This window comes from Symphalangus syndactylus, chromosome 1, assembly GCF_028878055.3.
Source record: "Symphalangus syndactylus isolate Jambi chromosome 1, NHGRI_mSymSyn1-v2.1_pri, whole genome shotgun sequence".
Lineage (NCBI taxonomy): Eukaryota > Metazoa > Chordata > Mammalia > Primates > Hylobatidae > Symphalangus > Symphalangus syndactylus.
The window spans coordinates 43,722,345-43,748,165 of NC_072423.2; the positions used below are offsets into that span (position 1 = coordinate 43,722,345).

At 36.4% G+C, this 25,821-nt stretch overlaps 1 protein-coding gene across 4 annotated transcripts in view; it reads left to right on the forward strand.

Moving 5' to 3' along the window:
* RIT2 (Ras like without CAAX 2) overlaps positions 1 to 25,821 on the forward strand; it is a 403,073-nt gene that overhangs the window by 185,671 nt on the left and 191,581 nt on the right. For 3 of the 4 annotated variants that reach the window (XM_055233633.2, XM_063646038.1, XM_063645964.1), the window contains one exon: positions 20,194 to 20,385. In XM_055233633.2, coding sequence (XP_055089608.1) covers positions 20,194 to 20,385 — 192 coding nt within the window. Of the gene's footprint in view, positions 1 to 20,193; positions 20,386 to 23,190; positions 23,321 to 25,821 lie in introns of those variants that run through there. The other variant, XM_055233641.2, reaches the window with a different exon arrangement.

Consider the following 25,821-nt stretch of genomic DNA (forward strand, 5'->3'; position numbering starts at 1 on the left):
TATATAAACAATAATTAACTTCCTATGACCTATTTCTGGGCAAAAAATTTATCAAATTTCTAAATAAAGACCCAAACCACTTCTAAAAATAAATAAATGTGAGATATGCATACATTTAGAAAAGATTAATAAAAACATGTAAAAGAATGATTTACCCAATTTGTGGTGATTCAGGGGTGACAATGGTCATAGTCATGGTGGGTTAAATCAAAGAATAAGTATTTGCAAATTGAAAATTGTCAGGAGTATCTCCTACTGAGAGGTGAAGCCAGCTGGACTTCCTGGGTCGAGTGGGGACTTGGAGAACTTTTCTGTCTTACAAGGGTATTGTAAAATGCTCCAATCTGTGCTCTGTAAAAACACACCAATCAGTGCTCTGTAGCTAGCAAGAGGATTGTAAAATGCACCGATCAGCATGCTGTAAAATGTACCAATCAGCATTCTGTAAAATGCACCAATCAGCAGGATCCTAAAAGTAGCCAATTGCAGGGAAGACTGAAAAAAGGGCACTCTGATAGGACAGAAACAGAACATGGGAGGGGACAAATAAGGGAATAAAAGCTGGCCACACCAGCCAGCAGTGGCAACCTGTTTGAGTCCCCTTCCACCTGTGGAAGCTTTGTTTTTTCTCCCTCTTCACTATAAATCTTGCTGCTGCTCACTCTTTTGGTCCGTGCCATCTTTAAGAGCTGTAACACTCACCATGAAGGTCTGCGGCTCCATTCTTGAAGTCAGCAAGACTGTGAACACACCGGAAGGAACCAGCTCTGGACACACTAGCACCATGCAGTTCAAACATCATCAATCACCAACATAGAAGGCTCGATGGGCGCTTTCCTGTCACATCATTTATTGTCAAACATTTCTATGAGTATGCAGATTTGGTGAATTTTTATTTTACAATAATTTGTATTCATTCATTTACTCCTTTTCCTATCCTGACAGCTCAGGGTGCAAGGTGGGAACCCACTGTAGACTAACACCATCCCATTGCAGGCCACACTCACACCAACACTTACTCAGGATAGAGCTATTTAAACCTAAAAATTCACCTAATGGACACAGCTTTGACACATGGAAGGAAGCCCAAGCACTCAGAGAAGGTGCACGTGGACATGAGGACAATGTGCAAACTCCACGCAGACGGTGGCTGGATATTTTTTCCTCATCAATGTGTAACAAAACAACATTGATGAAAATGACTTTATTTGTGACCTACTGTCAAAGGTATGGTAACAGTTAAAGGAAGAGGAAGACAGTACATAGCTGTGAAACTTGATTTAATGTTAAATATTCCAGGAGGCAAAACACTGGACTCCTGAGTGGAGAGAGGTTTCTGATACTGAGAGTCCACTTCTCCTTCACTGTCCAGAGGGTGAAGGTACATACATGCCTTCAATTAATTTGAAAATTGTAGAAGTTGAGTCCTGCCAGCAGCAACCACTCTGTGTGCCAGTAAAAAGCAGTCCTTATGCCAAGCCATGTGGAGAGGTTTGGGGGTGATCAACTGTTATTTCTAGGGTCTAAGGGATTATTTCTACTTTGAAAAGGCAAAGGGCAAATCAGTGTAAGTGTTTGACATATTCACTGTTTTTTTTTTACTTGAACTATCAAGATAACAACTATAAAACAACTTTTTTGATGAGTCATACATAAATGATACCTTGATAATTTGAATATCAGTAAAATATTCACTTATCCTTGCATAAACTGCTATAATGGAAATGACAGAGATTAAACAAATTTACCTATCCCAGTTCTACAACTAACTAGTTGTATGATCTTGGACAGGTTATTTAACTTCTCTGTTCCTTAGTTTGTCTCCTTTTTAGTTCCTTAGTCTCTTCATTATAGGGTTGTTCATAAAATTAACTGGAATAAAACATACATATTAAATATACACACAAATATACATACATATATATGAAACAGAACAATGCTTGACCAACAGCACTGTAAAATCAATGTTATTAATTCTACTTAAATATATCATATTAGATATTAAAGCAAATATTAATACATTAAAGTATCTGGCATTTTTCCCCATAGAAAATTGATGTGATTAATTCTACTCCACAATAACACTGTTTGGTAAGGGGAGTAGGGATTATATCACTTTCTCTAGAAAACATTTGTTTACATGCCTTATTCTGGATTTATTTGCATTGTTTTAAGGAATTTATTAACCTTGGGTAATTTCAACCATTTCACATTGTATCTATGGGCAGCAAACAATGAAACTTTCATCCCTCCTGGAAAAGAGACTTGACTGTGAACAGAAATTTTTGGTGCTCTAACTCAGAAAAATAAGTAATATTAGGCATTGGTGAGGGGTGGGGGCGGTCAGCAGGGAAAATACTTCTAGGCAAGGGAATAGCTTTCAGTGTTCCTCAAATCATACCATCTTGACAGTTTCTTATCCCAATTCTATGTACAGCCATTCTATTTTCTTCCTTGACAGTAGCTCTTGGCTCCAGTCATGCAAATCTGCTTAAAATGATATATACCATTTGCTCATTTCTTTTTGCCTTTGTAAAGTCTCTGTCTGGATATCCCTTCTTCCCCACATTCGAGATCAAACTATTGCTCCTTTCCCTGAAATGTTGTTTAAAGCCTCTCTTCTGCTGAATAATGTCAGAAAGCCAAACAACATGCATTAGAAGGCTGAGTGTCAAGCCTGACAGAATAAACACAATTTTCCAAGATATCAACTAGAAATAAATGGGACCTTGGTTTATACTATCAGAGCAGTTGCATTTAAATTTCCTAGACCAGCAAGATTTTGTACCATAAAACAAATGACATTGCTGCTCTAAGAGTCAGAAAACTTACCAGCATGCTATTTTGGACTGTACATCAGAATTAAGAGTTAAGTGGAGTTAAATTGAGATTCTCATCTCCCTATTCACTAACTGTGTGACATTGGTCAAAATACTGAATGTTCCTGAGCTTCATTTTCCTAATTTATAAATTGGAATTATTGATGCCTTTTAATACTCTTCTTTTTGAAAAATAAAATGAAGCTTACAAATGAGTCATATACATTGTTAAGGACTTTATATGACGTGTTTTTTCATTCATTTGACAAATAGTTGTGGAGGACCTACTAAGTGCTGTGTGCAGCACGCTGCTAATTCATTCTTACTTACATTGAAAAGATACAGCACCTGACCTGGAAGCCAGCCATACATTGTGATAGGCCAACAAGTAGACATCAAGGATAACACAGTGCCCCTGTGAAGAGAGGGTGTGTAATGTGTGTGTGTGTCTATATATGTGTGTGTATATATACACATTATATATATTTAACTATATATAATGTTAGTGAATATATAATAATGTTATTTACTATATATTATGTATATAATTTATATTAATAATATATTAAATATATTTATATATGAAATGTGTGTGTGTGTATATATAGAGAGAGTGAGCCTTTCAAAATCAAAATTTGAAAGAGCATTTTTCCTTTGAAGGGAAATAGGAGAAGATGTGATCTACAGCATTTAAACTGAACCTTGGGGAATGGAAAGGAAATTTAAGGCATAGGGAGCTGCATAAACAAATGCATGGGGGCATAAAATGTATCTTTCCTGGACTGTTGTTATTCGGCTTTGGCTGCATTAAAACACCAATGTTGGCTTTTTTTCAGAGTGTTAATCTATATGATTTATCTCTATCAGGCCTTCATTCAGGTGGACAAGCAATAGGGAATGGTCAAATTAATGCAAATTGCCGTGTACATGTATGAAACTTTCTCAAGCAAATCCTTCTGGCTCTAGTCAGTATTTTCACACTATTATTATACTTATAATTTTTTTAAATGATGTATTTTTATTTTGTTTTTTTCTTTGTATTATATGATGTGCCAAAAGCTATCAAAGGTTATATTGTTCTGTAGCAATAATGTTGGAAGGGAGACCTATGTTTGTAATCAGGCTTGCAGTCCAGGTTTTAGATATAAATACTAATGTTACTTCAGTAGCATTTTTTTTTTTTTTTTGCAAAAAAATTTTATAGGCGTATTTTGACTTGGAATAAAGAACAAAATTTTAAAACTTGAAATAGGTATTTTCTTTTAATAGTAGTACCAGATTAAGCATTAGTAAACCATTTCAGGAGATAAGCAGAATTTCTTCCTGCGGGTAATTATCTGTGGCTTTAGGCTTATTTGTAGCTCTGTCAGCCTAACAAAAGGTGATTAAAAGGGGCAAGTCCAAACCGCAATTCCACATCTCATTCCTGATCATTTATGACAAATAGAGTTTTTAGTTCTATCTTGAGCTAAGCAGAGGAAACAGACCTAGTAAACCAAGCAATATTTATAGTTGCTAAAGTACATTGGTTCTTGCTATGCCCAGGTAGTCTTGGAAGCAGATTACAAGAGGAAATTTTTACAGAGCTTTAGTTGTAATAACAGACTTGGTCTTGCAACAACCTTATGGGGTAGGCACTCTTTTAAATCGCATTGCACAGATGAGAAAACAGAATCCTAGGGACCTATGAAGTGGCAGAGTCAGATTTCAAACCCAGGCAGTATAGCTTCAGAACCCCATGATTAATCCCTCTCCCCAGCCTCTTGCCGATATAATTCTTTGACAGTTTTCATTTTCAAATCATCTGCTTTCTTACGTGCTCAATAAATGTAGTTGAAAAATTCTATTAAGTTGGTTGTTTTGTTTAATGTCTTATAAGCAAATAAGAAATAGTCTATTGGCCGGGGGTGGTGCTTCACACCAGTATAACCCCAGCACTTTGGGAGACCAAGGCAGGAGTATTGCTTGAGCCCAAGAGTTTGAGACCAGCCTGGGCAACATAATGAGATGCCATCTCTATCAAAAATTAAAAATTAAAAAATTAGCTGAGCATGGTGTCACATGACTGTAGTCCTAGCTACTCAGGAGGCTAAGATGGGAGAGTCACTTGAGCCTGGGAAGTTGAGGCTGCAGTGAGCTATGATTGTGTCACTCTACTCCACCCTGGGCAACAGAGCAAGATGCCGTCTCTTAAAAAAGTAGTGTATTATATGTGCTATATTAATAATTTTATTACTAATAATTCTCTTATCAGGGTAAGTTAATAATTCTTGAGCATTTGGACTAAATGTAAATAGAATATTTTCCATATTTGGATCTTTCTTCAATTCTAACATTGGAGTAGGCAGCTTGCTATTTTGGAAGCAAAATTATGTCTTAAAGCATATTTTAAAGTTGAAACTTGGTTATCTTGTTAAGTCTTCCTTCAACAGCTTTAAAGGACAGTGTTTTTAGGGAAGAGGAGGAAAGGAAGTACCAAATTTTGGCAGTATGTACCACATGTCTTAAACTCTACTGAATCTTTAAAATTAGGTGAGAAGGAATTATTTTATAGTATCATTTTGCTCTTTCTTCTTCATCCAAGATCAAAATTTCTTGAAATAGATGTGTTCGAACTTGTTCAGTCTCATTGCAGATATTTCCTGGACTGGCATTTCTACCACCAGGCTTTCTGCATCCGCTGCTTGAAAGCCCCTTGTTTTTGTTTTATGCCATTATTTTATCCCCTTGGCCACACTCAATACTATTTTATACTTATTTCCTTTCTCACTTAAAACTTTCAAATACCCAATTTTAAACATTTGTTGAATCAAGTGAAATGTAGTTACTCTTCCACTCTCCTTTCTTTCTTAGATATCATATTTCCTCTTTACAAAAATCCTTGGAATACCTTGGTGACCAATATTTGAGTATCCTTCTATTTATCTACTCTGCCTCAGGCTGAAGTTTCCTTAGCTCAAAGTAATCCCCCACAGCCACTGGAGTCCTCAGTCAGAGGGAGAGAACTACCTATGCCTTGACCCTACCTTACATTTGCCTCTCAAAGAGCTATAGCCAATCCCTTGCCTCCTGAAGAGTTGTATTTATCCTCTTATGTCCCTAAATAGTTGCAATGACTATTTTCTGAGTTCTTCAGTTTGATAAGATTGGGTTAGTTTTTATGTTCCCCCAATGAATTTTATCTCTGTTGTTTACAACTTATGTTAACTCCCAGAAATATTCTATCCCTGTCTTAGTACCCTCTTTTCCAGTCAATCTAAATTTGAGCAAATGAGATCCAGCCCTGAGACAATGTAGATCAGGAAGCTTTGTGGTTAGCTGATAACTAAACCAGCTTTGCAGTTGCATTTGATGCTTTCCAGAGCACATCTCCTTTTTTCTTTCTTTCCTAATTTAAATAATAGGAAATAGGAATCCATGCATGCTGCCCTACTTACCATGTTGCCAGCACAGTCAAGCTTTTACTGTCCCCTTCACCACCTTCTCTGCTGTACCTCTGAGGTTCAAGTGGCATAAAAAATAATTTTTGAATCCCTTGGATAATAGAGTACTGTCCTCATGGGCACTGCATAGAAGCAGGCATGTTTTCAAGAACATTTAAAGACAAAATTGTTGGCCAAATTATTCAAGAATAAAAATTGCAATTAGGGATTTTACTTTGGTGAGCTTCATGAGGATAGGAAAAAAATGACAGTAACAATATAGCTAGTATTTTTCAGAGGCAAACCATGTTAGAACCAACATAGAGGAAGGCATTTTTCATACATTATATTATTTAATCTTCACGTTGGTGGTACTGGAAAGGCATTGATTTTCCATAATACAGATGAGAAAATAGATGGTCAGAGAAATCAAGATATTTGCCCAGCAGATCCAATGTCATGTTTGTGGTTCCCTCAGGTCACATTCTCTCTCTCCTCTTTTTTTTAAAAAAAAAAAAAAAAAAGTCAAGTTTTGCTCTTGTTGCCCAGGCTGGAGTGCAATGGCATGATCTTGGCTCACTTCAACCTCCGCTTCCCAGGTTCAAGCGATTCCCTTGCCTCAGTTTCCTGAGTAGCTGGGGTTACAGGCATGCACCACGAAGCCCGGCTACTTTTTGTATATTTAGTAGACACAGGGTTTTACCATGTTGGTCAGGCTGGTCTCGAACTCCTGACCTCAGGTGATCCACCCGCCTTGGCCTCCCAAAGTGCTGGGATTACAGGCGTAAGCCACCGTGCCTGGCCCACATTCTCATAATTACATCAAATGTACTCACCTTGATATGAAGGTGGACTAAAGAATGCCACATGTAGTATAGAGATATATACTTAACGGTTAAATTGGTGTTCTAAGTATGATAGTGCATAAAAGATAGAGACCACAGAATGAACAGGAGTCAGGAAAAGTTTCTGAGTAGTTAGAAAAATGTGTAATGTCTCTGGTTCTTCACTTCAGCAGTCCAACATTTCTCAGAATGGTTCTTGTTTATGAGTTCTCTGAAAATGAAACAACATCATTAACAACAACCTCTTGCACTTTTCTGTGTCGTTTCACATACTTAAAAGGAAACTTAACATTGTCCAGTGTGATGGAAGTTTGGATTCTACTTTTGTTATGGCAAAAGCTGGTTAGGAAATGGAAGTCTATGTGTGTCCTGGCAATTTCACCAGTTAAATGATAGTGCACCTGATACTGTGATACAGAAAGTTTATTTATTTATTTATTTGGTTATTTAGCATATGATATTGAGGCAGGAGAATAGGGTCTGGAGGCAGGGAATTGAAGGCCAATTGGAGCTAATTTCCTAAAGCTGGATCAAAAAGGAAAACGCCTGGGTCTGGAGGCAGAGACTCTAAGGCCAATTTGTGATCACTTCCTAAAGCTGGAGGGAAAGGAAAATCCCTATGTCTCTAAGCCCCAGTAACAAAGTATCAGAAGCTACTCCCTGCACCACCCCCTTTCCCACTGTATCTCGGATGTGAAAGGAAACTGCCTTGGATTGCCCACGGGCCAAATGCAGGCCATTCCTTCATCTGCATAGGGTGCCAAATCCACTCTGGGCTCTAAATGGCCACAGGCCAAATCCTTCATTCGCATAGTGGACAGCCAATCTGGACCTCAAAATGGGGCACTTAAACTCCAGAAAACTTTGTCACTGGGGTCTTGAGCCACTTGCTGGGGGCCTGCTGCCTCCCTGTGGAACGTTCTCTAGCTTCAGTAAATCCTTACTTTCACCATTTCGTTCCTTTGTTACCTTGCGCACTTTGTTCAATTCTTTGAACACACCAAGAACCTGGACATCTCACACTCCAGGTCAGCATTCTGGTAACAATATGTCTAATATCTTATAGCAGACACTGTACGAAGACTGTATAAGGAGGAACACATTAGACAAGTTCCCGGCTCTCTTCGATCTTAGTATCCAGCAGGGGCACCCCATGCAACTGCACTGACACCATCTAATAAGTGCTGGATGGATGAGTCCAGAGCTTCACGGCTGTTAACCAACCCTGCGGTATCCGTGTTTGCTAAAATCTGAAAGACTTGCAGGCAGAAGACTGCCACAAAAAATGAGGGAGAGAGTGTCTCTGCTGTAGGGTGATATAGGGGATTCCCTTAGCACATTTCCTGAGCAGTGTCCTTGTTCATTCATTCAGCCCTGCCCCACTCCACTCTCTAGTGAAGCAATTCAGAATCATCTCAGCATCTGCTCAGCTCTCTCTCTCTTGAGGCCCCAACACTAACACCAGAATGTCCCACCGGTAGACCTTGTATCTTCCTTAACAGGGTCCTCAGGGTTTTGAACAAATGGTAAAGGCAGTAACTGATAATGTAGGGGAAAGGTGTTTCTTTTTTCTTTTTCTTTTTTTTTTTGTCCCAGCTGTTTGTTTGTTTAATTACCCTGATCACTACCCACAGACACTCTGACTTTTTCTATTTGTTGATGATGCTGTGTTTGATGATTCCCAAGACTTCATTAGGACTCTTTCTATTTATCGTTTTTTTCTGCTTTCACTTTTAATTTTCCAGAAATTTTGAGTTACTGTTGCCATCATTTTGTTTTCCAATAGTAGTATAGACGTCAAATAATAACAATAGTTCTGTGATTTCAGTTGCATTTTGAGGGGCAAGAGACTGAGAAATTGCTGACTCTCTTGAACAGGAAGCTTTTGATTTTAAAATATTGCTGCAATAGAAAGGGTTTAAGAAAAGCATTGTTTAAAATTATTGTATGTCCTAGGCACCAAAATACATTTTAAAATAATAAAACATATGCTATACAATATTAATATATGCGCTTATATTTTATATGTATGCATATGATATCATATGATGTTAATATCTATGCTGTATGTTAATATGATATTCATATATCCATACTTTTTATATTTACTACAACTTACTGACAATTTGAAAAACTATTAACTTCCCAGGTGAATCCATCTTGAGGCATCTCACAAACAATACCATAATAGAAACCAGCTTTGATAATTTTAAAACTCAAATATCCTCATTATCTCATCATTCTCCATTATCCCCGTATTTTTCCTGGCTCTAACCTAATAATGAAATCCTATTTTTTCCAATGTAGTTGAATATGCAATTTTAAAATTGTTATATTTTAAATAACTGGATCAAAATGATTCTAAAATTACCAAACTGATATGATGATGTTTTTGTGTTATGGAACAGCTCACCTGACTCTAAAAGTGTAATGAAACACAATTACATTTGCATAACCAAATTATTTGATTGAGCACAGTTACTGCAGGGAGTTGAAATAATATGGAACAAACAATGATTTTTTCTATATATTTAAATTTTTTCCTAATATATTTGTATGCAAGATGCAAGGCATATTAGTCTGTTCCCATGCTGCTAATAAAGACATACCTGAGAATGGGTAATTTATAAAGGAAGTAGGTTTCTTTTTTTTTCTTCTGTGAGACGGAGTCTTGCTCTGTCACCAGGCTGGAGTGCAGTGGTGTTATCTCGGCTCACTGCAACCTTCGACTCCCAGGTTCAAAGGATTCTCCTGCCTCAGCCTCCTGAGTAGCTGGGATTACAGGCATGCATCACCACGCCCAGCTAATTTTTGTATTTTTAGTAGAGATAGGGTTTCACCATGTTGGCCAGGATGGTCTCGAACTCCTGACCTCGTGGTCTGCCTGCCTCGGCCTCCCAAAGTGCTGAGATTACAGGTGTGAGCCACCGCACCCGGCCAGGAAAGAGGTTAATTGACTTACAGTTCAGCATGGCTGGGAGACCTCACAAAGTGTTCGATCATGGTGGAATAGGAAGTAAATATGTCCTTCATCGCATGGTGGCAGGAAGGAGAAGAATGAGCAAAAGGGGCAAAAGCCCCTTATGAAACCATTACATTTCATGAGAACTCACTCACTATCATGAGAACAGCATGGAGGTAACCGCCTCCATGATTCAATTACCTCTCACCAGGTCCCTTCCAGGATGTGGGAATTATGGGAACTACAATTCAAGATGATATTTTGGCCGGGACACAGCCAAACCATTTCACAAGGTTACAAATGTATTTTTAAAAGACAGAAAGATATTGACTGACTTGGGAACAAAAATTTTGCTGATTTTCATTGTACAGGCATGTCCTTAAACAATATAAATTTTAAAACATTTTTCTCCCAATTTTCTTAAAAGATTTGTCTAGGATGATGTACCTTATTAGTACTCACAAACTCCTTTACTGTTAGAAGCTTGCTTATTATGTCTGTGTTCCAGAATACATACATTATCATAGAGTTAGCACATCAAAGTATTTTTCTAAATGGCATTTATTTGTTCAAATGGCAGCAATTTAATTGAATTTTTTAATGTTAAAAATCTACCAAGCAATATAAGTGCAACATAAGTGTTAAAGACAGTTTAAGCGTAGATGTTGTCCTCTAAAATGTTTAAAATTTGCTTGGTGTCACAAATCTAATTCCTTGAATAAAAAGAAAATAAGAAAGATATAATTAATTGCTATTTTTTTAAGTTCATAAGTGATGAAAATATACAGAAAAATTATTCTCAGTAAAGGCTGGGTTTGTTAGGCACGGATTCACAAAAAAACGGGGAGAATATAATTGACTAAGAAGCATGCACAGGATTCAGATCACAGCAAAGGAAGGAAGGCTACCCATGTGATGTAGAAGGGATTAGAAAACTGGAATTTCTGAGCTGGCTGTGTTTTAATTAGCTATGAGAAAATGATATCATCACTACCTTTCTGGGTTCTGATTTTCTTCTCTGCAAAGTAAAAAGTTTGCATCTGATAATCACTAAATTCTCGATTCCCTAGAAAAGGTTCGAGTATGAGGAATAATGTGCATGAAGGCACGATGGTAAGAGAGACAGCTTTTATGATCAGGCCATGAGAGAAGTGACCCCATTAGAGAGGGCATATTCAATATTAACTGGAGATAAAGCTTGATTGGTAGCATGATATCAGATTATATAGGGTCTTAAAATCAGGCTGATGAGTATAGATTTGATGTGAAAGTAAATGTGTAACCACTGGACCTTTGGAGACAGAAGAGCTGCAGAATAAATGCAGTACTTAAAGAAGAGTAATCAGATAGTGAAATGGATGGATTTCCCCCCCATTGATGGATTGATTGGAAAAGGGAGACCCTGGGGTTACAGCAGCCACTCAGGAGGTTTAACTAAGCTGGAGGATGAAGTATATCCAGCACTTTATGATGGTCAAGAACCTTGTAATCTCTTCCCGGTTGTACTTCTGATGTTATAGAGGACAAACATCTGCTCTAATAACCACTTTCCTCATTTGTATCATGAGGGAGTGCTGGCCTCTCAGTACAACTCTAAAATTTTATAATTATCTGGAGACAAATTATTATTTATATTGCAAAACTAGATCATTTGGTTTTTACTGAAGGAGGAACCAAATAGTAATTTATTTTGTATTCAATATTTAGAAATATGAATTTCATTGTGGATGGTGAAGCTTTTTTAGAGAAAACATGTGTGGGTATGTGTGTGCATGAGTCCCATATCATTTTTCTTATTTACAGTAGTATCCTATCAGATACTCTAAATCAATTAGCAACTGCAACTTTGTCATGTGGATTTTCTTATTTCACTCTATTTTTGTTGAGATCATCTTTTCAGTATCACATTGGGAATGACTAAACTGCAGCAGATGAAATCCTTTCACAACACAGTTATGCTGGCTTCTTCCAAGACACATTCCTGTAGGTTTTATCAGCAGGAAAACAGCTCCCAGTATGAGTGACCTCCAGGATAAACAGGAAGCCAGCTGTGATTAGAAATATCTTTTAGTGGACTTGTACCCCCCAGAGGTGGTCATGAAACTTTAAATCTTTGACAAAATACAAGTCAAATAGAAAGAGGAAAGGCAAACAAACTTCTATGGGAAAGAAATTTTGGTGCAAAATTTGATCCAAATACAGTAAGATTCCTCTTTCCTCCTCCCTTCTTAGCGTAAGACAAATGACTAATGCTAGAGAATGAAATAAGGAACATTAACTTGCTTTATAATCGTTGTGGATTTCAGTGGGATATAGGTTTATCTAAAAGTTAAACTAGACCTGGCTTTACATGTACAGGAATGAATAAGTAACTAAAAGCTTTATCCATTTAGTTTAAGGATTTGATTCTCTTTCCCTTTTATCTTCATCCTCCAGCCTCTAATCCTCATTCCCCTTAAAGTGCATATCATCCAGGGAATAGTAACATATTTAAAAACATTTAGCTTAAAGTAAGTAATTAACCAAGTGATAATATAATTATCTGTTGGGCTTTGATCCAGGCACTGTCCCTAGTGCTTTGGAGAATATGATGCTCAGTTAGGTTAGAGTCTAGTGATGGGAATGAGAGTAAAACACATGTAATTACAATAAAAGAAAGAGGCAGAGGCGCAAGTGCCAAAATCTGAGGACTGTTCAGTACTGAGCATGCCTGGCAAAAGAGAACAAAACTAGAAGAAAGCTGTCAAAAACCATTTTTATAAAAACTCCTTTAAAATAGATAAAATACTTCAAATGGAGGCAAAGCTCCAGCTCTCAAAAAGAAGGGACAAAAAGAATTTGTCCCCCCAAACTGATCCAGACTAATTGCTTTGTACCCTATTTCCAACTCACATATTCAGTCAAAAAGGCTTGCCCCCTGAGTCTGTCACAACTACCCCATTTAGATTCTAATCTTTCACCTAAGCCGTATTTCCAGTTATCTATGGATAGTTCCATTTGGATGTCTAATACTAACTCTAACTAGACAAGTAGAACTCTGTATGGGACATGATGGCCCTTAAGTTATTTACTTTCTCAATCAGCTGATCTCTGTCATTACAGCTACCAGATCCAGGGCTACAAAAACTGGAACTATGTTTAATTTAATTTAATTCTTTCTTTCCTTGGCAAGGCAGTGGTATCAATGTGTCTCTGATTTTCTACTTGATAGTTCTAGGAATTCGGCCATCTCATTTAATATCTCTATACTTTGTTTATATCTAATGTGAGATACGTTTTTCATGTCCTTTTTTCATAATTCTTTTCTCTTTGTTTTTCTTTATTGTGACCTCTCATTCAAGGATTTCCCCCCTTTTCTTTCTCCTTTTGTGAAACCTCACTTCAGAATTACTGCGAAAGCCTTCATGGTTTTCTCCCTGCTTTCAATGGCCCTTTCCTCCACTGTGACTCTCACCACTGCCAGACCAATCCTACTAAAATAGGGCTGCCTGCTTGTTACTTTCCTCCTGACAAAAATCTCTTGAGTTCTTGGTTTCCTACTGCATCAAACCCAAAACCTGGTTGTCAGGGATTTCAAGAGTCTGATCTCACTTGGCAACAAGAACATACCACCTCTTTATATGAGTCATACTCAAGCCTCTTTCTGTTGCATCGTTTCTCTTCTTAAGGGCCTATCCCAGTCTTTCACCCTATACTCTCAGTCTCGCCACAACTCCACACCTCTCGACTCCTGGAACATCCATCTTTGTTCAGGCCTGTGTTCCTCACTGAGGTCAGGATGCTTCAGTAGTGACTTGACTTCTGAACATAATTGCCAGTGTTCTCTCTGGGGCATCTGTCCATGGAGTCTTCTTTGGAGTTCTCCTCATATGTGCTCCTGGCTCTTATTTTGTGCTAATCCCATCGCAGTGGGACTGGCTTCATGAGCTGGCAATTGCTGCAGCTGCCCAGGGTCCCAAGCCCAGAAGGGCATTGCACTTGTTTTAATGTTTTACTCTTGCTGTCTTGAAATTCTCAATTATTTTTGAACAAGTAGCCTCACATTTTCACTTTGCATTGGGATCTACAAATTATGCATCTATTCCTGCGTTACAACCTTAACGCTTATTCAGATTGTATTTAGTTAAGAGTTTTCCAGGAGCCATCATTATAGTTGGATTCCAAGTACCCTTCAAGCCCCCAGTTTCAATGCCAACAACTAAACTAAAAATATTTTAAATATCGGCCGGGCCCGGTGGCTCAAGCCTGTAATCCCAGCACTTTGGGAGGCCGAGGCGGGCGGATCACGAGGTCAGGAGATCGAGACCACGGTGAAACCCCGTCTCTACTAAAAAAAAAAATACAAAAAATTAGCCGGGCGTGGTGGCGGGCGCCTGTAGTCCCCAGCTACTCGGAGAGGCTGAGGCAGGAGAATGGCGTGAACCCGGGAGGCGGAGCTTGCAGTGAGCCGAGATTGCGCCACTGCACTCCAGCCTGGGCGACAGAGCAAGACTCCGTCTCAAAAAAAAAAAAAAAAATATTTTAAATATCATTCTCAATTATTACACACTATTTTCTACAGAATGATTTTATATTATCTTGCTTGAAGCTTCCATCAGTATTATTGAGTATGACTATGAAATGTTTGGCAAGGCTTGCATTGAAAACCAGAATCACAGATTAGTCTTAGAGAATCTGATACTGCAGATCTAGTTGGGTTGACACTGGGGATGTTGTCTGTTATCTCAACCCCAAGAAGAGAAATTGCCTTCAGCAATCAGTGCTTAGGGGAGATTTGTGTCAAATTAATATGTTGTTAATTGATGACAAAAGTGATGATTGATCATGTTTTCATTGTAGCTTGGGTTGTTTAGAAATTCAGAGTCAAATTGTAAATCAAACTCTGTCTCCTCACTCTATCCTGGTTCTGATGCTCTAATTTTTATTTGATATATATATATATATATATCTCCATATTTTAGTTTTATTATATGTATTCATTTTAGCAATCTCAAATCTTACATGCCTGTCCTATATAAGTGCTCAATAAATATTTGATGAATGAGTTAGGCACAGTACAAGCAGTATTCCATGATAAAATGCATTCCTAAAAATATGTGTCAAATACCAAAAAACAAATGATAATCTTCTCTGAAAACTGTAAAATGGTATTTGTTAATTACATTTTGACTTTTAGGCACAATCTTTGACCTCATATTATTGGCATTTATAAAAGCTCTTTGTTCGTTTTCATTTCAATTGACATAACCAGTTTAAGGCATCAGATTGAGACTGAGAAACCACCACTCCTACTTATTGCAATCATTTTGCTTTGCATAAATTATAGTAAATTTATGATACCTAGACTTTAATCCTTTATAATTTTGTCTATACTTTCATTTAAAAGATACAAATAAAAGAAACAACAATCACTTGATTCTGTGCTATGCCACCCTCCAAAAACTCAACTATTGAAGGGTAAGCAGGTCTTAGATGATTAACTACTATGCAAATGATGAATTTGGACTATGAAAGGCTATTTAAGAGTGACTATACATAATCTTTGGAAGGGGGGTTACCTGAAAGTTGAGGAGCTCTATACAAATAATAAAGTTAAGGAAGAACATCACATCCTTTTCCCTCACCAAGCCCTCTTTGCCTTCCCTCTGAAAACTGTTCTTGCCGTTTTCTCAACCTCAAGGTTCATTTAGATCTTAATTATTATTCATTCATTTTATCTTGGCTTGGTTGTGTTTCTCCAACCCAGATAAGTACAGATATATATATATATATATATATATATATATATTCTACCACTTGGTACAGTGTTAGGTGTATGACTGACTGGCTTTTTAATTTACTTTTTTTTTTCCATAAGGAGAACAAATATGGACATGTGATTTATTAAAGAGATGGCCAAAAGGGATTCAGACAGTATATGTAATGCTATCTGTGTGCCCTTACTGGGAGTGGTTAATAAGCTGGTCTGAATACAGTGCTAGTACTTTTTGAATACAGTGAGGCATTCATATCTTTGTAATACTGCTACTTGAATGCAACGGGGAGCTGGTCCAGTTCCTACATTTTCTAATACCTGCTTAAAATTATTACTCTGATAATCAAGAAGCTGGAATATGAGATTCATAAAAAATTCTTTATTCATTTTCTGAATGTAGAAAAATTATCACACAATTTTAATACAAGGGAGTATATCAAAGGCAACTGATCAAACTGGAATGTTGTATTCAGAATAGCTCTGAAAATATTAGAAATGCTTATATTTGTAGCATTTTATACAAAGGGTCTGTTACATAAACATGTTGCTACTTATAGAAAGCAAATGGAATCTAGTAATGTTCCTGAATAATTAACCAACAAGTTTAATTTATAGCAGGAAGCAAATGAGGAAGTTATTAACATTCAGGATACACCAAACAGAAGGTATAGGGATCTTTAATTCATGGGTGAAGACAGAAGCAACATGTTGAACACAGCATTTCTCCTTTTAAAGTGATTTCCTTATCATATATTATTAAGTTGATACATAGTACAGAGATTTTGCTCAAATCCCTGGGTCCCATCAGCCTCTACTGCATCTTTTAGTAAAACACACACACACACACACACACACACACCACACGCACATGGAAACATATATACATGTTGTGTAAAGAGTTGGTATAGAAAAGGTCATCTAAGATAAAATATCCTCCCCATTCATTATGATAGCTTCATTACATCTGTTTTCTTGGTGGAAAGATTTTCTGTGTGGGAAAAAAAGCTTAATACTTTTCTGATTAATTTTATATAAAAAACACTGCCACATTTATATTTAATGCAGCTAAAAGAAGATTTCATGCCTGTTCTCTCAGTGAACGGTTCTATTCTGCCAGATTTGTACCAGAGATAATAATAGGCTTGATTTGTATTGTATTTAAAAAAATCATCAAAGCATTTTCACATCTCTTCTCTCATTTGAGCTTTTCTACTGTCCTGTAAGACTGGTTAAGTGTGTGTCCTAATCCATCTTTAACAAAGGGGGAAATTGAGGCACAGAGAGGTTATGTGACATGTCAGAAGACATGCTCTAAGTTAGTAACAGTCCTAGAGGTCATGTACTATGACTGTCTTTCTCTGCTTCTAGAATATAAAGACCACTCTTGAGCATACATTCAGTTATGTATTCATACAGAGAGGTGCAAAACAAAAATAATCCAAATTTTAAAGTATGTATGCTGGAACTTCATACCTAGAGATTCCAATTTAGATTAGATGTTATTCCTTAACATATCTATTTTTAATGTGATATGTGTACGACTTTGAATCTGGTCAACAAGCACTGTTGGACCTTTATTCATTCAATCATCCAATATTCTCTGTGAATTTTGCCTTCTGTAATTTGCTTGTCTTCCTAACAGGTTGTTCCACTTTATCAACTTTGTTAGTCATTTCATTACGGTATATTTTTGTTGAAGTAGTAAAATGCATTGCTCTTTTTCTTATGTTTCACATTGAAATATATTCCTTCAGTTCAAATTTAAAAAACAATATACAATTGCACAACAAAAAGAACCAACCCCCTTCAAAGAAAACTACCACATTCTTCACAACAAAATAAAATCAGTATGTAGAAGACAATATATAAATGAATATAAATCATAGGACATGTTGATCATAACACATAAATTATAAATACAAATAAAAGGAACATGATGTTTCAATTCTACAATTTGTAAAAGTAGAACAATTTGATAAGCAGCATTGTTGAAAATGAGGAGAACTGGTCACATTTATATAATGTTGGAGAAAGTATTGTTGATACAATGTCTTTGGCATTGAGATTGGCAATATTTCTCAAAAGTAAAATGTATGTTCTTTTTGTCCTAGAAATACTGTTTCTCAGGTATAGATAAATCTGTGCGATATGGATGTTTAAGAATATATGTCACAGCATTGTCTATAATAAGAATAAAAGGAGGCCATCTAAATGCCTGTTCATAGATAAGTAGCTAAATAAATTATGGTACATATATAAAAAGAATTATGATGTCTCTATAAAAAAGAATAAGCAAAATTTATATATACTTATATAGAATAGTTTCCAAGGTATATTAGGGCTACTACATTTTAATTAAAGGTATATATGATGTTTCCCATTGAGTTTAGAATGACGTACATGCTTGTATGTACACAGACAGTAGTGTAAAGTTAAAGAAGCTATTAACTGATGCATTTGAAAAGGAAAACTAGAAGTTTGAGGTGGGAAGAAAACTAAATTAGTACTAGATACATCTGTATCATTCAAACATTTTGCTAATATTTGTATTTGCTAATTTTCAAAAAGGACTAGACGACTGAAAATCAAAAACTTTAGTACTGAAAATAGTAATCAGAAAATAGCGTAAACTTTAAATTGTAAAACAGATATTTTCCAGTTTAGCTTGCATTTCTGTTATTGTTTAATCATATACAACTGATATAACAGATATAATTATGTTTTCCTCAAGATCAAACATATTTCTAAGATGATCCTATAATTTATTTTCCAAAGAAATGTAATTATGAGTTTGAGAAACATGTTATCATTTTCAGTCCATACTTCTCCAGTCGAGTCCTGTCAATTATGGGGTTTTGATTGAGACATAGGGTTTCAAAATCAGATTATGTCAGAACTATGAGGGATCCCAGATATTTTATTACTCAATCTTGGTTCAGGAGTGAAATGTGGATCCAATAGGATATTTTTTCTCCCAAATTAGTACATTTCACTCACATAGTGAAAGTTAGGATTGAGTTAAAATAAAAATTAATGCTAAGTAACAGTGAGAGTCAGGTAACATGAGTTTTTTGAACCAACTCTATATCATGTTGCTGTCGGTCTTTGGACAAGTCTCTTGTCCTCTCTGTGATCCAGTTCTTGCAACTTAGAAATGATTGCTTGAAACCGATGCAAAACCTATTTGCATTTATTCCATATTTACTGCAAATGATTGGTGAAATTCACTTATTAACTCAGGAATTTATTAACTTTATCACTCTCTGAACTTGCAACCACCTAGTTTTCCAAAGTTCCTGGATCTACATAAATGCTCCCATCTTTCAAGCTAGCTTAAATCAAATTAACATTATTTAAGCAATTACTCTGAGTAGGGAATTTTGTGAGTTCTTATAAACATTTTGCTAGGTAAAGAAGTCCCATTTTCTCAAATTCTTCAAACACAGTTAAAACCCACCTAAACTTTTATTTTTTTTGATTACTTATAGCACAAATTGTCCAAATCACAACATGCTCTTTTGTTCTTTCATTCCTTATTCCACCGACAGAAGTTTCATATTTTCCATTGCTTCTATCTAATTAGCCATTGTCATTTTAACAGTAGTTTCAGAATAAAAGTGAATGAAAACAGATATTTTAGACTTAAAGGAACTTTCCAAATTGTAATTCAGACCAAATATTGAATTTTCAGTCACCGAGAAGTTGTAGTTGAAAGAAGATGAAAGAGTCAGCAGAATGTAGAAATTGAACCATCCCTCAACAATCCAGATCCTTCTGTTTATGCACCTTCATGAGACAAATCTAACACCCAAACAAATAACTGGATCTGGAATTATCAATGCTAATAACTTTCCATTCACAAGGAAAACCAAGGTCTAACTCTAATTCATTTTCATATTTTTGAGTAGAAAATATTGTTCCCCCAGATTCCTTGGCAGACGTATGGCAAATCCCCTATACAAACCAACTTTCATTTGCAAAGTGAAACCAACTTCCTTAGATTATATAATTTTTTTCTTCAATGTTTCCAGAAGAGAAAATTGGTTCCAATAAATAGGGAGTGAGAAAATATCTGAAATATGTAATTTAAAGAATATCTAGCCTGGGTTCAAATAAATTTAATGATTGGAGTATAAACATTTAGATTCATTTTCTTAAAGTGAGGTCATTACAAATTAAAAAACATCATCTTTATATAATCCCTAAGAGTCCGTGAGTAAAAATTGCTGTTTAATATGTTTTTCTAAGGTCTCATAAATGAAATCTCCTATGATTAAATATCAATATTCTTAATAGTTTAAAACATTCAAATTTCATAATGATTACATTTAAACCTCATATTAATTAGCTATATTGAGAGCCCATAACTAATTTTTTTTTTTTCCTGCAGGCAGAATTCACAGCCATGCGGGAGCAGTACATGCGAGGTGGGGAAGGCTTCATCATCTGCTACTCCGTCACTGACCGTCAATCATTTCAGGAGGCTGCCAAGTTTAAAGAGCTCATTTTTCAGGTCCGCCACACCTATGAAATTCCCCTGGTGCTGGTGGGTAACAAAATTGATCTGGAACAGTTCCGCCAGGTGAGTGCCAATTTTATCTGGTAGCTTCTGTTTTTTGCTCTGAGGATGCATAGTACAAAATATGACTGCTTTTCCAGGTTCACACTGAAAATTATGAGAAAGAAATTATGCACATGATTTTTCTAATAAGTCATGGTGGTCCCATGGTAAATTGTGTTGGCCTCCATAATATTTCACCACATATGCTATTTCGCAGAGTGCCCTTACTAGTGCCCCATCCCCTAGGATCTGGGATTATATACTGAATACAGTAGAAATGATTCTTGTTGACTTCTGAAGTGTAGCCTTAAGATTTCTGCAGTTTCTGCCATTGCCACTTGAACTGCTCACCCTTGAGTTCAACTAAAGAAGCCCAAGCTAACCATGAGAAGATAGTCATGTGGACAAAATGAGATTCAGGCTCACAGCTGTCCCTGCCAAGACACTACACATGTGGGCAAAGCCACTTTGCATGTTTCAGCACCAGCCACCATGTAACTGTAACCTCATAAGATAGCCAGCCAATCCACATGGAACACGAAAATCTCCCAGGTAAGCCTTGTCTGGATTTCCGACCTAGAGAATCAGTGGCAAATAAAATGAAATTGTTTACGCTACCATGTTTTGGGGGTAATTTTTCATGCAGCAATAGATGATCAAAACAGAATCTTTCCCTCCTTCCAGAATTAGAACAAGCCACTATTTCTCAGGTTGCATCAGAAATTACTCTTATATACCATCCATTTCCTTCAGGCTGCATCTGCTATATCAATGTGATCAACAGACAGTCTCAAAACTTCTCCGAGCAAACAAAATTTATAAGGAAGAAACTATGGCTAGCTTAGATTGAGATCCATTACCATAACTTACATAGTTCATTCATTATATTTTCTTCTCATCTGGTCAGACACTACTTCTTGGGCAATAACAGATGGCCGAACTATGATGGCTTCCTCCCTGAGATCTCAAGATAGTAATGATAAATCAGTTGCCCTGGTTCAAGAATCAGGCAAATCGTATCACAATTCCATTCCCATGAATCACATTGTACAAAGTAACATTACTGAGAAGTGGCATGTAAATCAAATTTTGTAAATCTAATTTTCTAAATTGAGTTGCTTTGTTATAAATTGAGATGCTTCATCTTTCTTTTCATTGACCTTAAATTTGAACTGGCTTTCAATAGTTCATGTTATTCCAGTTAATGATTTATCGTCAGCCTATTTAAATTAGTCAACTAGTAAAACCTTTTACTAACGTAGGAATCTCCACTAAAACAAATAGTTGTCTCCTATCTTAAGGGTATTGTAAATATGGATTTTCATGCTTAATATGTTTTAAGTTTTCTTAAATTGAAAAGATCTCATACAGAGTCCATGTTTACAAGTTGATGTTTAACAGGGAACGTATTTCTATGATTTAGTGCAATGCATTTTTGTGGTGATATTTTTGTATATTTTACTTGAGAATCTAAGCATCTTAAAATGGCAGCTAATTATTGTTTTGGAACTGTAATATTTGTTCATCTCCTCTGCAACTGTTCTGCTGTCTTACTTTGCTGTTTCTCTTTCTCCAAAGACATGTTCAGCATGATATGGTTGCATTTCTATGGGTTAAGAATTCAAGTTTATCTCATCAGTTAAATAGAATCTATTTTAGATACTTGGCAGAAAGGAAGAAAGTTGGAGGCTTAGTAGCTGAACCTTTCCTATACTCCTCTGAAGAGTGCTAATGCTTTACTTTTCTTAGGGCCTCTAGGAACTAGTGTGACAAAGCACCCTAAATGTGCCACCAAGTGATCATATGCCCATTTTTGTTGCACTTCTAAGAATTCCTGGCGTACAAAAACCTCTGACAGGGTTTCAGTTAGGAAAGCTATAAGTGACTCTGAAAAACTAATGAATTTGAAAACATTCAGGAAACATTTTTTCAGGCCAAAAATCAACTAAACTTTCTCTACAATGATCGCTCTTCATGACTCCAAAGCTGGCTGACATTTACTTTTCCGCCACTCTCCAGGCCCTGTCTTACCAGGCTCAAAGGTGATACTTAGGATCTCACAAAGGCATGTTTATCAGGACCCCTATCCCAGCCTGGATAATTAGCTGCTCCTTTCAGATTAGCAGCGAAGTGAATCACAAGCATTACAAATGTCACTGAAATAAAAACCCAGGAAAAGATACTAAGTTGAGTAACTTTGCAGATTTGATAGTCTTTTCCTTGTAGATAAAAGCAAGTACTGTAAACAAGATAGTCACAGAAAGTGCAAAAACCATGAAAACACAAATTGCAGTCTTTGTAAAAATGTTTGTGTATCACTGTCTCCAGTAATGAAGTGTTGATGTAAAAATCTGGCTTCTGGCTGTGGTTGTGATAGCAATAATTATTCTTAAAACTGCAGAGTGGTTTCTTCTGAGCAAAACGATTTCAATTCACACTTTTATCTTGTAACTGCTCTGTGTATTTGTAAACCAAGCATTTGAAGACTGAGGACATTTGACAAATAAATATATTGATAGCAATTGACTTTACTAAACTATCGCAGCTAGTGACAAAATTAAGACTAAAACACTATCACATTGTACTCTTTTTGTTCATCAATATCTGAAAGGTTAGGTTTCTATTTCTTCATGTAAAAAAAAAAGCAAACTCAAAAGAAAAATAAAGATGCTGACACCTAGTTGGTTTGCAGCTCAAAAGAATTCTGTGAGAATTCCTAGAGTGATAAAGTTAAACTCTCCAAGGTGAAATTACGCTGGTGCTATTGTTTAGTGGTGAGAGGCAAAGGATTAGGATTGTCACTAAGCAATTCTTATTCCTTATCAGCCTACACTGAAAGAGTTTGGAAGGGAAGAATTCTGATGGTTGAAGCTGCTTCTTTTCATATTTGGTAAGAATAGGTGCCTATATTCTTAATGCATTTTGGGAAATCCCAGGGCTCTTTCTAAAAAAGATAAAAAATAAACGAAAAGACAATGAGTTTTAATGTATTATGTGTTTATCATTATTCACCTCCTTGAGCTTTAATGTGGAAGGATTCAAAGGATAGTATTTAATCTGTGAAAAATATTCATTTTGATGGTGATATTACTGATGATACATTTAGTGTTTTCAAGGCTCTGTGCTGGGCACGTTACACACATGATTTTATTTAATCCTCACCACAAGACCAGGAAGTAGTCTCCTTTGTACCTATTTACATATGAGTCAACTGAATCTCTAATACATTCAATAACTTGTTCAAGGTCACACAGCTAGTTAGAGTTGAGAGACAAAACCCAGTGTGTTCTGACTTAAAATCTCACTATGTCTTATGGTTGGCCTACAAACCATTGTCATTTTATCATGAATTTATTTGTTTATATCAGCTTCAAGATACTAGCATGCTTCTCAGAGCAATAGCATCTTATGGACAAGGAGGAGCAGGAAGAATCAGGATAATAATTCTTTGGGTTTGGAGTGGGCAATTCCAGGCCATGGACAAGCAAGCAGTAGCCCAAAGTTGGTTTCCTTATCCTTTTGGTGAGAGGAAAAATAAAAGTAAGGAAATGGGTTTCAAAATTACTGTAAAGTTCTGTTTTATAACAGCCAAAAAATTCTGTCCAAAGTTTATCCAGACTATTCTAAAGCCTGTCTTAATTCCTGAACAGCGTTAGGTCCTTGAGCTCCCATGCTCTTTGTCCCTATTCATGCAGGCTTCTGTCTTCCCACTGGAGAGTAGAAGGAGGCAGTCCCGGATTTCTCTTTTTCCAAAATCCTGAACGGCTGTGCAAAGTAGAAGTAGTCTATGAATGAAGGAAGTTTCAGGGATTTGGGAGCTAGATTAGAAAGTTTTACATCAATTGCAGACCACAAACTTTTTTTTTTTTTTGAGATGGAGTCTCGCTCTGTCGCCCAGGCTGGAGTACAGTGGTACGATCTCCGCTCACTGCGACTTCCACCTCCCAGGTTCAAGTGATTCTCCTGCCTCAGCCTCCCACGTAGCTGGGATTACAGGTGCCCACCACTACGCCCAGCTAATTTTTGTATTTTTAGTAGAGATGTGGTTTCACTCTGTTGGCCAGGCTGGTCTTGAACTCCTGACCTCAGGTGATGCTCCAGCCTCGGCCGCCCAAAGTGCTGGGATTACAGGCATAAGCCACTGTGCCTGGCTAAACTGTTTTATCCTGAAGATATCCTGAAGATAGACAAACCTTTCGGTACCAACAGCGTAATTGCAGCCTAATTCTCAGCTTTAGGCCTTGAAACTCTGCTTCCCACAGTCTACGTAACTCTTGAAGTACTGAGTTGAAATCATGAAAGGCCTTTATTTATTCTTTAGTGAGATATCTAATTAAAATAGTTTCATTTCTTTACTTAGAGGGGTATTTGGAACCATGAGAATTAGGAATTACTGGATTAAAAAAGCATAATATCTATTCAGAGTTCTATCAAGCATCTGCTTATCTTTGGAGAGTGGTGATGGTTTTGGAATATAGTAAAGGCATGAGTAATCCAGTCCCTGTCCTCAAGAACTTTCTATTCTCCTCAGGATCTGTGCCTATGATGTAGGGAGAAAGCCCCCCTTAAACAATACAATTAAATGTTGAACAATATAGCACAATTCATAGGTGCAGTGCTTTTTGAAAACCAGGAGAGACCCATGTGGGTAGCACATTTGAAGAACGAAGATACTGAATGAATGAATGAATATCTTGACCAAGTAAGAAAGATAAGGTGAATGGTGATGGTTATTTTAGGAAGGACCGAAAAGGATCAATCTAGAGAGGAAGAAAGAAACCTTGGGTCTTATGAGTGTACACAAGCAGTAGAGTGATCAGTGGGAAACTTGGAAGATCAGTCTGCCTAGTACACACATATCAAGCATCCTAAGCATAATTTCATAGTGTCTCCCTTGTAGACACATTTAATCAAAGACAAAACATAAATATATAGCAGAGCATATTGGATATAGTGTAAAGCAGTAATTAATTGCAAATACCGCTCAAACTTAAAAAAATAACAGTAGTGCTTAATTATCTTTCATCATCAGTGCATTGGAAAATTTATATAAACATATTTTCTAAATGATGAGGGCTTATTTTTTGAAGAGAAAAAAAGTTCGGTAATTTACTCATTATTTTGGGATAGATAGCCAAATTCACTTAACAATTAATTAGCCCGATTTATCTTTTCCATAGCATTTTGTAATATGTTATTTAATTTAATTAAATAAATGTGAATGTATTAACTCCAATTGAGACAGAAAACAAAACAAAATAAAACAAAGCTTAGAGTTTCACATGACTTATCCAAACTGGTTGGTTGTAGAAATGGAATTTGAGTTACCTTAGCTTACACATATATGTTTTCACTACTGTCATTTTTTAAATTTAATTCATTTTCCCAATGGGTAACAAGCACTCTTTCAGAATCTGGGAGTACACAGATGAACTTGACAGCTAATATCTCTATATG